This window comes from Conger conger, chromosome 2 (genome assembly GCF_963514075.1).
Source record: "Conger conger chromosome 2, fConCon1.1, whole genome shotgun sequence".
Lineage (NCBI taxonomy): Eukaryota > Metazoa > Chordata > Actinopteri > Anguilliformes > Congridae > Conger > Conger conger.
The window spans coordinates 67,448,306-67,465,769 of record NC_083761.1 but is presented as its reverse complement, the minus strand read 5'-3'; the positions used below and the strand labels follow the sequence as shown (position 1 = coordinate 67,465,769).

Here is a 17,464-nt window from a genome sequence, read left to right as displayed (position 1 = left end):
AACCGGCACAACTTGCTATGCTATATGGCCCCAGGCCTTCATGGTGGTTCACACATCTAACTGCCATTGCCTTACTGTCATTGTGTCCAGTTACATGGTCATGACATAATTACAGTCCACTTCACCACCAGCTCTTCTCTCTCCGGCGTACAGAGCCCTACACTGCCCTGTGACCCAGCCACACCTCCAGACAAGCACATCACAGGATCACTAGGGATCGGCTGCCTCTCATCTCCCATTACATTTACATCACATCATTGGCATTTGGCAGAAGCTCTTATCCAGAGCGACGTACAGTTGATTAGACTAAGCAGGAGACAATCCTCCCCTGGAGCAATGCAGGGTTAAGGGCCTTGCTCAAGGGCCCAACGGCTGTGCGGATTTTATTGTGGCTACCCCGGGATTAGAACCACCAACCTTGCGTGTCCCAGTCATTTACCTTAACCACTACGCTACAGGCCCCCCTCCCTTTCTTTTTTAACATCATTCTACCACCCTACTACCGCACATCGGGTACTCTCCACCCGACCCGACCTCACGCAAGCGGAACCACCCTGCTTAATGTGTATGTGCGAGGCACTGTTCTACCGCAGAGCTTGACTTCCGACACATTACCCCACCACTCCATTCTCTGACTGCATTTAAAGACCCCCAAGGGCCAGGCACTGCAGAGATAAAACTGTGGATGAATGCATGAACGAATAAACCTACAGAAAACGTAACTAGCTGGGTTTATGTAGAGGCAAGCGGACTCAACTTGGACACCTTTTAAAACATGGCTGAAAGGCCGCAGACAGCAGAGAGAACTCTGTCAGACAGGGATGAGAAACTGTGTTGTATTTTAAACAATGACTAAGGGAAAAAACGAGCAGTACCAGGGGGAATGCGGGGAGCAGTGCGCTTCCTCCCTGTTTATCCTGCCTCTCCTTTGTCTGGGTTACAGGCCCTGAGTGCTGTCTTTCCCATGACCTCCCCGTATGCGGCAGGAATGGCTGCTAAATGCCGAAAAACACTCCCAACTGGGAACATTCCGAGTGACATCATGACCTGGAGCTGAACAACGTCTTACACAAACCCATGCCATTCCGTCACGAGCTGGAGCCGAACAACGTCTCACACAAACCCATGCCACTCTGTCACGAGCTGGAGCCGAACAACGTCTCACACAAACCCATGCCATTCGGGTATGTCTGCTATGGTACTTGTGCTAGTACAATATGAAAAAATGAATATCAGTAAATACCTAACCCACTGCTGCACTGAACTTGAATCTGTAGAAACTCAAATATATGTAAGATGCCAATAAGACCGCACTAAATCCAAATATCAGGTGCGCTGCAGTGATACTACATTTACCATGATGCAGTGTAGCCAGAAGGTTGTATGTTTGAATCCCATGAGCCACACTGCGGCTGTTCATGTGAATGCATAACGTATCCAAGCGAAAGTTATGAATAAGGACATCTGTCAAAACAAATTCTGTATTACTAGAGCTGAGAGCTGTAGGAGCCTAAAGCTCTCAGGTCTCATGGAAATAAAATTCCGTTTTCTTCCCTTTTTGCAGGGGGTGGGAGGGGATGAGCAGGTCATTGGCAGTTTTTGGAGGGCTACATACACTAGTGTCTCATTCTAAATGGCTTTTCGTGGTCGACAGAGTGCGCAGGGGCAGGGAAATCATGTCAGCACACTGACTGAGGAATGGAGGGACCAGGGAAAATTCAAGTCGTGAGAAATAAACCATACTAATATAATTGCTGAAAAAAGAGAAGAAAAATGAATATAGACTTGCGGTTGACGGATTCCTTTGGACAGGAGAATAAAAATATTGCAGTGCAGTGATGTTGTGCAGGAAATACTGACATATTGGCCTGCACCCCAGTGAAGATTTCACTACTCTTCACAGTTCAGGAAACCGGCCTGCTTTGCGAAGGTGGGTCAGACATCAAAATCATTTGTTGTGACAGTTCAACCACCATCGCCCATCCAAAAGCTTGCACAGAGAAACTTTTATGCACACACACAAACAAACACGCACACACACACACACACACACACACACACAAATCCATGCATATAAATGCACAGATTTAATTGAAAGACTTAATTGAAAGCCAGAAGCATCTTTCTTCATAGTGTGCAAAACATGATTCTCCCTCCCCGGAGGGAGAGACCCAGAAAGCAGAGGTCTTTAGGCACGGGCGGTAAAAAGGGATTACGCAGCTTAATCCCGTGGAAAATAAAGTCCAAAACAAACCTTCAAACTAAATTTGTTTGAAGGAAATAATTGCATACTGTACAAGTGAGCCTTTAGGTCTTCCATTACTTAAAAAAAACCTGGCTGGGTAGAAGAAATAAAAATAAATAAAACTCAGCAGAGCAGGAAAGGCTTTGGCGAATTTGTTTCCTGATCCGTTTCCATTTGACTCTGTGTGCTGGCTTCCCCTTCCCCTCCCCTGTGCAAACTCGGGAGGATAAATGAGTGTGAGTTGATGTGAAGGGCAAAGCAGGGGCGTAAAGCATATAACACTCTGTCATCCACAGAACACAGATACCCCTGCGCCTATCCGCCCCACGCTGTCAAACAGCAACCTGATCAATGAGCGGCGCCGCCTCGTTCTGCGTGGGCACCGGCGGAACCTCATTTCCCGCGTTAAGGCGATAGGAGCGCGCTCGTAACGAACGCGTTTCAACGGAGCGACGGATCCTCACATCCTGTCACCCTTCAAACGGCTGGAGGACAGCGCGTTCCATCAGAGAGTCACACGTTATAGGCGGACGGCGGCGGCCACAGCCGCCCAAAACTACGCGAGTTTTCATCGCGGCTCGAGGCTAACCGCGCAGGGCGTCGGCGAGCCATTCAGACACCTGGAATTACCCCAACGGCGGTCGGCCCAATGCCACGGCCTCTTTCATGCGGCCTGAAACGCGCCGGGCTCTCACACAACCCAGACTCCGTTGACCCTTGGCCCTGTGTGGGAAGATGAATGGATAAGCACTGGAATCCCAGACACATCGGAGGCCCGATGCTCTGGGGGGAGAAGGCTTCATCTTCACTCGCTCTATTCCAAAGGGGGGGAGAGCGGATTCACCGAACAGTCTGTAAACAGCGGTTCCAGTCTCGCGAAGTAAACAAAGTAATTGCGGCAATTTAAAAAAAACTGCATAATAGTACACAACTTCTTCATTTGTTTATGTAAGCTAAATAATAAAAGACGCCGAATATAAAGTATCCCTAGCGCTTTTGCTAAAGTAAGGGGTAAGGCCGGGTAGACCAGACAGAACTCTTAAATCGTCAGGTGTCCTGTAAATGCACCACTAAGACACGAATGCTTTTATCAGCACACTTAACGAACAGCACTGGCATGTGTCCAACCAAAGCATCAACCAATTAACCAAATGTATCCTAAATGAGCTACAGTCGAGAATAAGGCACAGCAAGCCTTCACATAAAGTTGATGCAGCGCGGACCTCATAGATCTGCATTTGGGATTCAATTTGCATTTCGCATGCTAGGGAGCTCCTGTGATGCAGAACAGCTCAAAGCATCTCCTTCAATCATCGTGTTCTAATAACCACCTCATTATGCAAGCTGAAAATTACAGCCATTCCACAAAATGTGGAACAAAATAAGCACGCAGTTTCTATCCGTGTGCTTGTGTGTGTGTGTGTGTTTATATTTTCTGTTTACATGAACAAAGATTTTTTTTTGAAGCTTGCTCAACAAAATACATTTAAGAAGTTGTTTATTTTTGGATGTCTGAGAAGTAAAGAAAAAAACCCTCCACAAAACCTCCAGGACATCATGGTTTGTTATATATATTTTTTTCTATTTAATCACTCTAATGCCGGCCATATTATGATGACATTATTTCCTGTATGCTAAAAGAGGGCACATGAAGCTAAACATCTCATGGTCTTAAAAGTAGAAATGTTGCCTCAACAATCAAGCTGTGGTTATTTTAATTATCTTTAGGATATCGCTGTCCTTTCATTTACATTTTCAGCATGGACATTTCGACATTGTGAAAATGAAATAATCAATGCTTGCTGGAAAACTAGAATAGCATGGCGGGAAACATCTGTGGCACACCTGGGGTTTGTACGGCAGGTTTTTTTTTCTGAACTAATAAGGGAATTGGTTTCATTAGGCACAAGTGAAGCAGAATGAGAGCTCACCAAGTTGACTGCTCAGTGTTTTTGCATTAGCCTTATTAGGGAAATCCTTGAATGCCGAAACAGAGGATAAGAAATGAGATGCCTATACCTGATTTTTGTTTAAAACTTCAAATGAAAATATGTGTGCATTATCAAATTACACTGCCTCGTCATTCCTCTCTATGGCTAAATGGAGATGCACACTGTTATGCCCCATACAGTGCTAACAATGCTAAAATGCATTGGTGAATGTACTGCATGCAGAAATGCTTTACATCATGCATTGATTCCTGGTCTTTGGTCCTATGGAGCCACTCTACCTATTGGTAAAGTGTTATTAATGCAATACTGATTCTTATTTGACATCTATTGACTGAAAATCCTTTGAGAGGGAACTATAATGTATTATTCGAGATGCACTTGTTTTCGCAAAAAGGCAAACAATTTATTTATGACTCAATTTATTTTGGTTAAATACATGCCAAATGATTTAGGTTAATTAAATGTTTAATTAATTGGTTTGGACCCTATACCTAAGAAATACTTGAGGTGGTAATTTATCATGATCTTATCTGGATTAGGCTGAATACTTATACTGGCTGACTTACTTTTCAAGGAGAACTCCATAAACAAAAAGTGAAAAAATAAACACTGAATCCACCCTCTGAGATCTGTAACCATTCTGTCAGAGCAAAGCTAATGCAGGAAGACTGCAGGTGTTCACCCAACCACAGGTGTTCACTCAACCACAGGTGTTCACCCAACCACAGGCGTTCACTCAACCACAGGTGTTCACCCAATCACAGGTGTTGACATCAATTGACACAATTGACATCAGGTGTTCAATCGACCTCAGGTGTTCAGTCAACCACAGTATTCACTCAACCACAAGTGTTGAACACTACAATTGTACACTACAGGTGTTCAACTGATCACAGGTTGCTGTCGCACCACACAGGGAATATCGTGCTGACAGAAGACCTGCCTTTTTGGGCAACAGTGAGGCCAGTTATGCATCATGATACTGTACATTCATTCAGAGTTATCGCCAGCACAATGAGGATTGAAGGACAGACACATGTCTGTGTGCATCTGTGTGAACACGTGTGTTTTTCAAAGGGGACAGCAAGTAAATCAGCGTAAAATGCGATACCCAGTGTGTTTGCTAACTGATAATTGGAAAACTGCAGCGTTGGATTTTAACATCAAGTCACTGAGTGAGAGTGGAGTACAATGTTATCTTGTGATGCACTGACCATGGTATCATCTGACAGCAGGGGCTTATATGTAACATGTTTACACAGAATAATAAACCTATGCGAAGAATAATAAACCTATCAGCTCATAGAAATGCATACAGATAAGCCGGCCAGTGTTGCTATGGAACTCACAGCACTGGTAGGATCGATCCTGGGCCTCTCCATGGCGATGGTGATGCAGTTGAGGAAGATGATGCTCAGCACGATGTGATCAAACATCTTGTGTTTGATGATCTTACTGCACGTGACACGAAACCTGCCGGATATCCACACCACTGTCAGTGTTATCATACACACTTCAATTATCAAGGAAAACGTATTATAAAATAAATCAGATAAAAGCAATATCTGAAATCTAAAATGAAATGATGAAACGCATCATTACAGTCTCATGTATTGACACAAATGGTATACACTATTCACAAACTAAAACAGACTAGTTTATATCTTCCCCATACTGAAGTGTTCATATTCAGGACCTAGAGTCAAGCAAATAGAAGGAGCAGAGATGTTCAAGCATGTTGTCATGCCAACATTCTCGGCAGGGTAGGAGTCCGTTTGCTTCTCCAGTGAGGGGTGAAATGGGGAAAGGCTGTCTGTGCTGTGTATATAACATATATAACTGTGGTCCCATGGGGCCACAACATGACCGTTGTACTTACAGATGTGGTGGACTGATGGATGTCATTTATAGACAGTACAGTGTACAATGAGTGTTTGCAGTTAACTATACAGAACATGATGGTGAAAAGAGGCTTGAAAGGGACTCTTTAAGTCATCATGGAGGTCACTTATGGGGTAACTTCAGGCTTCATGGGTTGAGGGCAGCAAATAGCCGAAAAACAGTAGGGGCCGAGAGGCAAAAAGAAAAACGAAGAGCCGAAGACTGCCTCGTCAGGAGATAGTGGGTATGGATGAAGCACCCTCGTTTGATGTTTAATTGCTGTAGTAAAGTGCCATGGTGCAAACACTGACAGACTGTACAGTAACATGCAAGGCTTGCCTTTATTCTTCCCTCTAATAAGCTCCTCCTGGATAAAGTCGAATGTGGAGAGGCACAGACTTCAAAGCCACATGGAGACACACACCCATGCCCCAAAAGAGTCAGCAGGTAGTGCAGGCCCCGCACATGGTGCAGAGGGGCTTCTCTCAGTAACACATCGCCCTCTGGCAAACAGTAGGGGGTGCTGGAGCACTCACCTGGACTGCGGGGGGAACAGGTAGAGAGACCAGGTGTTCCTCTGGCGACACCACTCCGGCTGCCTCGTCTCGAACCACCGGAACAGCCTGGCTTTGCGACTCTGGGGGAGAGGAGCAGGACGTTAGCATCTCCCGAAACTGCGCGGCACATAATCTCCCGCGTTCGGTTATCTCGTTTCAATCGGCAGAGCCAGCCGTGACACAGCAGTTATCTAAAAATAATGCTGCAGATGCAATTGCCATGTGGGGGTTGATGTATCTTACTCGGATTTTGCTTGTATATTATTTACTGAATCACTTCGGCAAGATATGCAGCCGCACGAACGGGTAATATCTAAAAATTAATCGACCGAGTTGCTGTGGGTGAGGGTGTCCGCCTAGCGAAAAGAGCAATGATGACATAATTTAGAATTGGAATAAGGTGCGTGGTGTGGTTGGGTGGTGAATGGTGGAAACGTGGGGGCGATCTCTCCCCTCGTCGCTCACCATGTTGACCTCATCGTCGGCGTTGTCGTCCTCGCTGTGCGGGTCGTCCAGGGACAGCTGCGGGGGCAGGGCGGCGCTGGGGGAGCTCTTCCCGTTGCAGTCGGAGGAGCTGAGGTTGGGGGGCCGGGTGCTGTGCATGCTGGCCGAGCGGTACAGGTAGGAGGGCACCTGGAGCGTGTCGGGCGGGAGCTCGAAGGAGCTCTTGGTCTCCAGGGACTCCATGCGCCGGTGCTGGTGCAGAGAGTCGGTCCGGGAGAGGGAGGCGTCGTCGCCCTCCGAGGTCCCCCCCACCCCCCCTTCCTCGTCGGAGCTGGACTGGCCCTCCCCCGACAGCAGCGAGCGACGCTCCCCGGACTGCCGCTTCTGCCTCTTGAGGCTGGGGGCCCGGCCCAGGCTGTTCCAGCTGGACCGCCGGCTGTTCCAGCTGCTGGCCGTGCTCCAGGGAGCGTACGGGGAGCTGCGTGCACTCGACTGGGGGAGACACGGCGGACAGACAGGATGTGACACAGGATATGACTTCCGCAAGACCCCAGGGAGCCGCGAGCACATAACAGTACCTCAGACTGAAGAAAATAATTCTAGAAGAGTCTAGAAAAAATGGGGCCGCATTAGCTCAGGAGGTAAGAGTGGTCATCTGGCAGTCGGGCGGCTGCCGGTTTGATCCCGCCATGGGTGTGACGACGTGTCCCTGAGCGAGACAACTAAGCCCCAACTGCTTTTGACAAGCTGCTTGGTACTTTGCATGGCAGCCGGTTGCTGTTGGTGTGTGAGTGTGTCTGTGTGAATTGGTGAATGACATCAACTGCAAAGAGCTTCATAAATGCAGTCATTTACTATTTAGAAATGAGAGGAAAGAGACTCTGGCTACTGGCTACTTTGAGGATGGCTGAGACTAGCTAAACTTACCGGTGACTTGGCATCGTGGAAGCTGGGATCCACAGACACATTGCTACCCCTGCGGGACTCAAAACCCAGGGCCAGCTCCCCCCCACCTGAGATCTTGGGCACGGGCATTGGCGTGGCAGCAGTGTGGGTGATGAGGGGAGGAGTCAGGCTGGTCTTCATGTCCACATGCCCATTGCTGGGCACCACTATAAGGGAACAGACACAATTGGAGGGAGCGGAAAACCCGGCAATAACTATAATCACATTTTACAGTGTATTGCTTGCAAAACAAAAAAAGGAATAAGAATAATAGTTGCTGTTGGTGTGTGAGTGTGTGTGAGGCATCAGTGAAAAGCGCTTTGGATAAAAGCGCTAAATAACTGCAAAACATTTACCATCTTAATATTGTGAGAAAATTTAATAGCGGCATTTTATAATTTGTAATTACAGATTTCACTTTTGAAACAAGTTCATTTTTAGACATGTTTCACCCAATCCATATGAATGTGTTCTGTGGTATACATTATACTTTCAACTTAAGTTAAGATTTTACATATTCTTATTCTGTACTTACATATTCTCCAAAGGTAAAATGTATGCGAGATATGGTAGTTTTACCCAGTAAAGATGTCTGCAATACATTTTAAACTGGGGAAGTTTCCATTTCCTTCAACAACTTTTTTTCTTCATGTTTTGACATCAGTGCTTGACATACCACCTCAATAAATCTAGAGCGGTGAAAGGCTGCTTGATTTATGACACCCAGTAAAAAGCCTACTTTTTATAATCGCTGACATGTACATCAAAGTTCTGAAATAGTTAAGCAATTTATTTTTTATTTAAATACTTCCTGAAACTCATAGTTGAAACTGCATGTACACCACCTCACAGCAGTGTGATTTATAAATTGCAATTGGCAGTGAAAAGAGAAGCACTAAATGCATTCATAGTTTGATGGTCAGATTAGCCTGATTGTAAAATGCTTATGTTCTTGGTTATTTAAACAAATGAAGGTGTATCATAAAGGTAAGGAACAACAGATTTTATATTAAATGTACATTGATGTCACTAAGAATCAATGCAATATGATTCATCTTTACTAGAAAGAACTGAGAGAATAAGATGAGAAATACCAAGCCTGTATACAGAATGCTTGGGGGAATGTACTAATATCACGTATGGCTAATATCAGTATGTGGATAGACTTTCTCTTTTAGCCAGGATTCAATTAACATTTTGCTTAACTGACTCACAATTAAGAGTAATTTAATTACTTTCAAACCACAGAAGAGCCAAAACAAAACAAAGTCACCAAAGTGTGTTTGTAAATAAAGCTACCTTTTTCATTTGATCGTTAAGGACTTTATTCAAACGTTAAGGGAATACAATGATTGAATACAGGGTATTTTCTGGGAACTCTGCCTGTGGGAACTTTGTAAACCGTACATTTCAGCCAATTATCAAACAATGTCACCTTTCAGTGGTGTTCTACCAGTGTGAATCATGATTCTTTCCATTCTTCCTGAATACACACACTCTTTTGCTTATAGTACATCTCCCTCTCTCTCTCTCTCTCTCTCTCTCTCTCTCTCACACACACACACACACACACACACACACACACACACACACACACACACACACACACTTATAAAATCCAGTCGCACACAGCAGGACATGTAGGAGGTGTGTATAATACATCAAGAGGTGTGCTCTCGAACAGAACAATGCCAGCCTAAAAATATTCAGAAATACGTAGATGTTTTAATGGTCTGACTGTTTCACAGCTAGACTAAATACATAGGTATAGACACATTAATTGCACTAATTTACGTATATGAGCACATTAAAAGTCAGATTGCTTAGAATCACCAATGTCGCAACCTTCTGGTATGTTGGTTCTTTACAAAACCAGAGTATTTATAATATTAGAATTTCTTGAGACCAAATGTCTGAATTCTTTCTTCCAAAACTATTCCCAAACTTTATTAGATATTTTAAAAGCATGATTACATTACCCTTTAAATGTGGTTTGCAGTCTAACTTGGCAAGCCTGAGAATAACTGAGTCATGTGCTTTGGGTAACGGCAGGCGATGAATTATAGTATGGGAATGGAAAAAAAACCTGTCCATCACAGTCATAGTGCATACAGAAAAGGCAAACGTCATTTATTCAACTTACTAAATATAACTGCATCACAAATGCAGCAGTTCCCAAAACAGGTAACCATGACTTTTTGAGAGTTTAAACATATGTTTGCTAGTTTACTCATTGGTTAGTAGCTAGATATCATGGGTAGCTTGTAGCTATATACACCCAGTGACCACTTTATTAGGTAGACCTGTACACCAGCTTGTTAATGAAACTATTTAATCAGCAATCATGTTGTAGCAATTAAATGCAAGAAAGTATGCAGACATGGTCAAGAGGTTCAGCTGTTTTTCAGATAAAATGTCAGAATGGGGAAGAAATGTGATCTAAGTGACTTTGACCGTGGAATGATTGAGTTTGTAGAGAACGATGTGACAAACAATAAAACCTCCAGTGAGCAGCAGTTCTGCTGGCAGAAATGCATTGTTAATGAGAGAGGTCAGAGGAGAACGGCCAGGCTGGTCGAAGCTGACAGGACAGTGACAGTAACGCAAATAAGCAGACGTTAGACCAGCGGCAGGAAGCATCTCTGAACACATAACGAGTCACACCTCTTTAGTGGAAAGCCTACAGCAGCAGAAGACTTAATAAGTCTAATAAAATCTGATAAAGTACTCACTGAGTGTATATTTAGGAACATACTTTAGAAGTATAGCTTTATTTTTATGGCACACACAGCGAACAGCTCACCTGATGATGCGGACACATCTTTCTTACTGCCTTGCATGTCCTCCATGCTGCGGGCGTAGACGTCAGCCTCGGACTCAGACTTGGACGCGTCCCCCTTCACAGAACAGGCGAGAGGGCAGGGGTCAGGGCGGGCACAGGAGGACCGGATGGGGACGGATTCAAAAGAGGAAGGAGGAGAGTGGCGAGTGCGTGCTCCAGGAGGTCACGGGACAGACAGTACAGGAGAGAGAGAGAGGCCCCTACACTGGCACAGTGCGTACATGGAAGGTAAAGATCCCAGCCTTTTGTCTTATACCACACTCAAACACAGACGGGCAATCACAAAGGAGCTCACTTACTCGCAACTGCAAAATAACAATTCAATTCAACCTTTCTTTTCCGAGGCCAATTGAATCCCCCTCCCCAAAAGTCCAATTTTTGTAGAGACAGAGATATATAATAATAATCGGCTGACAATTTATCTAATTGTAATAATGGGAAATGAATTCATAATTCTTGTCATTGTGTTTTCCCTTCTCTAATAAAGCTCCACAGATGCAGTGCCTGCTCGCTAGAAATTAATTCAGCTATTTCTGTCCCCAGGCTCTCCTTTCTGTTTGGCCATATCTTCATCCTCAGCCTGTCTGAAAAAAATAACAGCGCTGATGGCGGAGTGAGAAAAGGGCGTTTCAGTGTGGTTTAATACAAATATAATCAACCCAGTGTGGTTTGTCAGAACTGTTTGCCCTCTTTTCTCTGATAGGCTTCTGTTACAGCAGGGCAGAGCTGCAGATGGTGGATGTGCCCTGTGGATCTTACTGCCCAAGGACTTCTTCTTCCAATTTTCTTCTATAAGCACACAAATTAATTTTTCCGTTATAAGATTGTATACACTGTGTCCATTATAAACTGTAGCCAATCGGAAAGAATTTCGGAATTCCGGTAAAATAAAAATAAAAAAATGAAGCAGACCTTAATAAAGCAGTCAATTAAGTTGGGGATGTTAAGTTGCAATTCATGGCAATTTATTGCAAATCCATTTCTTCCTCGGCTTTAATGCCGATTATACTGTTGTACTGAAATGCTTCCAACTCCAATTCTGATTGTAATCAAAATATGAAACTCACAGGCCGGCTGAGATTGTGTTGATAATTCTGACAAACCTTTTGACCTTGGTGCAATGGCTCCCTTTGGTTTTAAAACATTCAGTTTCTGAATTAGAGCAATGTCTGTTTCCCTACCTAGAATTCGAAAATAACCAATGGCATTGTGATTCACTAAACCATAAACCAATGAGATCATTGCACCATATCTGCTTCACACATCACAAAACACGAGTGATTTGTCGTCTAAATCAACATGACATCTATAACAAGACAAGGAACAGTGAAAAAGGGTCTCATCAATGGAGTACATGTAACAGCAAAGCAAGTCACACAAAACAGAACACTTCCACCACGGTCCCTGTACCGTAAGCAAGCTCGACAAGTTGTGATAGCAAAGAAGAACACTGCCCCAGGTGACAAAAATAAAATAAAATAACAGCTGTGATAGGATATACTGAGCAGAGCAAAATCGCAAAGCATCATGGGTACCCAGCCACCCCCTCTCACCCTTGCTGGCCAATGGGACAGATAGAGGAGAGGTTTTCTTCAGCTTTTCTACTTATTGGTTTTACTCACAGCACAGCCATCACTGGGCCATGGGCCCTGCTCATTTCCCTGGTCTGTGGCAGGCAGACGGGTGGCTCTGTCAGCCCAGGGTATGGCTACCTTAGTCCTTATTCCCGCTTTACCTTTCTGAGTAGAGAAGGGAGTCAAGCTGTGAGACAAATGGTTCATTAATGAATTCACTTTGGTTTGACTTGTTCTCCGCTTTCATGTCACATAACCTCCAGAACACGAGGTATGCAACAACAGCTAGAACCAGAGCTGTTTCTATGTCTTTCTCATATTCCCCTTTTCTTCTCTTTTACCTATATATTTGGATCATTGGTTAGTCCTATGCTATAGGCAATTTATATTTTATCTTCTCATTGTTGCTGTATTTAAAAAAATAATATTTTAAGTAAATGGTAACTGTTTAATATCAGGTATTCAATTATGAAATTGTGATAGAATAATATTTAAAGTGTGTAAAAGGTTTATTTACAGAGACTCTACTGTGATTGATAAAAAAAAATTATAAGATGAGGGCTTAGTTTCTCAGCAAAAATTATACAAATGGAAATCTGTTTGAATATATAAAACATTAACAATACTATGCAGTATACGTAGATACCTATTAAACCAGAAAGCTAATTCTGATTCCGTTTGTAATAAATATGAAAAATGATATTCAATTTTCCAAAATAAACAAAATTATATAAAAAAATGAAATTAATATAGAGTATAGCACTGCATGTTTATGATCTTAGTGTATTATTATGAAAGAAGAGGTAAGAGAATTAACTTGATTAATTGATACAGATGACCTCACTGAAACGAGTAACTGACACATCCCCCAATATTATGTTAATTTGAAGGTTCCAGAGCTGAAAAGAGAGGTGGGGTCTGTGTTTGTGATTGACAGGGTCACTGAGGGGGTCCCAGCTGGGCAGGGGAGGGTGACAGAGCTGTGGAGCAGCCAGGGAGGCTTGTGCAGGGATCCCCCCTCCCTCCCCCCCATCCCTCTACCACACTGTGTCACCTAGCACAGCTGTTGGGATGAAGTCTGTGACATGATGGGGCATCCGGAGACATGGAGGTGAAGATTTATGTTTGATGTTACCACTCACACAACAGACCCGCTTCAAAGTCCCTTCCAAAGGGTCAAGTGCACCTGCGACACCGCCACCCATCAAACAACAGTGCTTTGGCTGCTAAAGACCAGTACAGTCATCCCATGACCTTCTCTTCCCCAGCTAAATGCCTGCAGTTAGTAACCAAATTAGATTTCATCCAATTCTGCTGGTCTAATTATTATTATAAAACATATCATAAAATATCATGCATATTGAATAAAGATAAGCCATTTTAGAAAAGTCAATTTCTCAAAAGCAGGGGTGTCCAATCTCATTCAAAAAGGGCTAGCATGGGAGCAGGTTTTCGCTTTAGCCCAGCACTAAGGCCCAATAAATGCTCATGGCCATTTCTGGACAAGATTGTGGACACCCCCACTCTAGAGCTTACTCCTGAAATATGCCTACACAAGCCAGATTATGCCTTCTGAGAGGAATATAGGATTACCTCCATGTTATGTCATGTCCAGCATGGACTGAAACATCTTCATTTCACCTTCATTTTAGTCGGATAACACATCAACAGAAGCGCCTTCTGGTTTTTAATTATCCAGTCGTGCCTTAATTCAGAAATCTGGTTGAACGTGCCAGACATCCTTGTTTTCACCAGGAATACAAGCCGCATCATTACTGTTAACGACAGCTCAGTAGGACGTGTACCCATGGGCCTTGGCTCAGCCTGAAGCCAAAGCACTGAAACTGTGAACCCGTGGGGGGACTTCAAATCAAGTCTGTGACCACAGAAATAACCACGAGCGACACCGCACACAGACGTGGAGTCCTCCTGGTTAGTCTCACTGGTGAAGACATGCAGAGTGCTACATACCCCTGAGTCTACCGGAAGCTGAATGCAACTGAGCTGGCCATGCATGTCCTCCCGCTTGGCTATTTCCTGAAGTGGAAATGTGCAACATTTGATCACAGAGATAAAGGTGGCCAAAGCAGCAGAGCAGAGTTTCCGACTGAAGAAGTAAAGAAGACTGTAACATGCCAGTAAGAAAGCTCATGAGAAACGCATTTAATTAATGTGCTTTGATATAGTTCAGTACATGCAAGAGAAAATGGGTTAGATGGATGCTTTCTGTAGGGACAATACAGGCGCAAAAGCTTTTAAAAAAACTTTTTTTAAAGCTTAATGCTTTAAAAAAAAAAACAACCACAATGGCTGTCCTGGGAAAGATGTCGTTCACAAGATGATTCCCGTTACTTTAGAACAGAGGTTTTCAAACTGTGTGCTGCGACACGTGGCAATGGCAAGCGTGCCTTGGAATTTTGAAGGATCAAATTAATTTTTATATAGTGAATTTTATACTGTATGCACAGGCATTGTTTCTTAACAATGAAAAACGTTTGCCCATAATCATATAACTTCTACTTCAGATTCTCATTTATTCAGTTTGGTTGTGGAAAGAAATGTAGTTCTGGGGGGGAGAATGGGGCAGTTAGATGGAATGCTGCCAGGTAAGATAATGGGTTATTCATGTTTGTCATTGTTGGTCTTTTAAAGTTGTATTTGTATCACCGATTACAGTCTTTTCTTTCTATTATCGTGGGCTTACTATGGCACAAATATTAAGTGAATTAGTATAAAACGCAAATGTTGAAATACCCAGCATAGCGCGGCTACTGGTGTGTATGTGTGCGTGTGTGTTTGTATTTACAGTATACCTGTTCCTTGTGAAAAGACTGTTGTTTTATTGTGCTATTAATGGAGCAATGTTTTTGTGTGCTCCGAACCATTTCAATACATATTTTTAGAAAAATTTTGATTGCCTGTCTAATTAAAATCAGCCTATTTCTGCCTGATACTCATTTTGACAGCCTGGTGTAACCTATGGGCAAATCTAACTAATACCATAATAGTAATGTGTGACATTCTTCATAATAGGTTACGATGATTTTAAGTTGGTGTGCCTTGAGGTTCTGGTTTGATATCTGGGGTGCCTTAGGCCCATAAAAGATTAAAAACCACTGCTGTAGAGTACACTGGGGTCCCCTCACAGGAGGGAACTATACTTGCTTGTAAAATAAGCTCATATACTGAGCATATACAAATACAGACAGCAGGTCCTTTTGCAACATTCTCCAGTGCATGTCACAGGTCACTTTACATCCCACCATAAAATTTAAAAATAAACTTTTAACAATAACAACATTACAAAAAAAGATACAAGTCGGGCCATCATTTTCTACCCGAGAGAAATGAAAATAAACTTTTTGATGCACAGTAAACAGCCATTCTGAGGTGAGTCTGAGAGCTGGTGTCAGACAGCACCACGGACGGTTCGGATGTTCCTTCAGCGTCTCTGGTCCTAATGTCAATAACCATCTATTCTACTGCGCTGAAACTTACAAGAACCATTCAATAAAAACGAAATAAATAATGTATTTTGGAAATATTTTACACTGCAACGTGTTTGTATCATCCAAGACAATGTATTATGTCAGAAAAATACAATTAAAATACTTTTTTCTCTGGCAGGTGTCAGGAGGCTATGTGCTATGGACGGAAGCAGAAACGCTGTGTGCGTGGCAGGGCATCTGTCCAGCCGATATAGCTGCGCGCTCCGCACACGTCACTCACTCTGCCGTTGCCTAGCAACCCTGACGCACGGCAGAGTTCAGTCGACTAAAAATATGCTCTAAGTTTGCAGAAGAAAACAAGACCGAAAAAAAAAAAAAAAACATTAACCAAACATATTCAGAGGATAATAAAAGAAGGAAGATGAGAACAGAGAAGGCTCGTTGACCTTGTCTACACACATGCGAAACGCTTGATTGATGGCTGACACTGGAAAGGTTTTTTCTGCGGCCAATGCACTGGGCATATTAAGAACAGTATTTCTGTGCATCTCTCAAAAACAAATGCGACATACAGAGTTACAGTATTGGACGGTGGACTGGGTGAGATAGATCCAAGATGGCACTGCAGAGGGCTCCTGCTGTGCCAGCACCTACAGAAAGCTCCTATCAGAAAGCATGGAGGACGGATTGAGACAGATCAACATTTGGTCATGCCTTTTTAAATGGCATGAATTGAAAGCACATGTGCACTAAAGATTGAGACAGTCATGTTTTTATTCTAAAGGTCTTGTGTAAAGCCTAGAGCCGAAGAGCACAGAGAATGCATTGCAGCTATTTGCTGGAATTATGCACTGGCAAACAGATTTTGTTCTGGCAGGTGAATGCTGTGCCACCCTGGAGGCTGGTACACCTGGCAGAGGGGACCCTGGGATCCCAGTGGCCAAGATGCCTGTGCATGAAATAGTCTGCTACACACACACACGCGCACACAAACACACACATGCACGCACGCGCACACACACACACGCACACAAACACACACGCACACACACACACAAGCACACAAACGCACGCATGCACACACACACGCACGCACGTGCACGCACACGCGCACGCACACACACAGACACACACACACTCCTGTGTAATGATTTCCCAGCCCATCAATATTCGGGCTTCACTCTGAACTGACTCTGAGAATGAAAAAGAGAACGATTTATTTGAACAAAAATTTGTTACATGGTTCATATTGTTTTATTTCTCAATGTTCATATGTCATTGGATCTTGCTAGACTGTTACATGGGAGCATTTGGAATAGAGTGTGGGAGCCGCATGCTGTGTGGGAGGGCCTTGAAGCGCACCAGGCCGACGCACGTGTCCCGCGCACATCTCGCACATTTCCCCTCCTGCTGCTCACTTACTGAGACATAACGGGGTACACTGTTACAATCTCTTAAATATGCGTCCACCCCCTGCTGTCTTCACAGAAAGCATAGAGGATCAAAGCACAGGTGTTATTACAGCTCACAGGGAGGGAGAAAGAGAGCGAGAAAGAGGGAGAGGGAGAGAGGGAG

The 17,464-nt window shown here is 43.7% G+C and overlaps 1 protein-coding gene across 1 annotated transcript in view; it reads right to left on the bottom strand.

Annotated features, from left to right (window-relative positions):
* Positions 1-17,464, bottom strand: part of cacna1g (calcium channel, voltage-dependent, T type, alpha 1G subunit) — a 196,140-nt gene that overhangs the window by 47,493 nt on the left and 131,183 nt on the right. Inside the window, exons 15-20 of the mRNA XM_061232631.1 lie at positions 14,412-14,477; positions 10,828-10,921; positions 8,007-8,191; positions 7,101-7,571; positions 6,615-6,715; positions 5,547-5,670 (exon numbers count right to left, since the gene is read on the bottom strand). Coding sequence (XP_061088615.1) covers positions 5,547-5,670; positions 6,615-6,715; positions 7,101-7,571; positions 8,007-8,191; positions 10,828-10,921; positions 14,412-14,477 — 1,041 coding nt within the window. The remainder of the gene's footprint in view (positions 1-5,546; positions 5,671-6,614; positions 6,716-7,100; positions 7,572-8,006; positions 8,192-10,827; positions 10,922-14,411; positions 14,478-17,464) is intronic.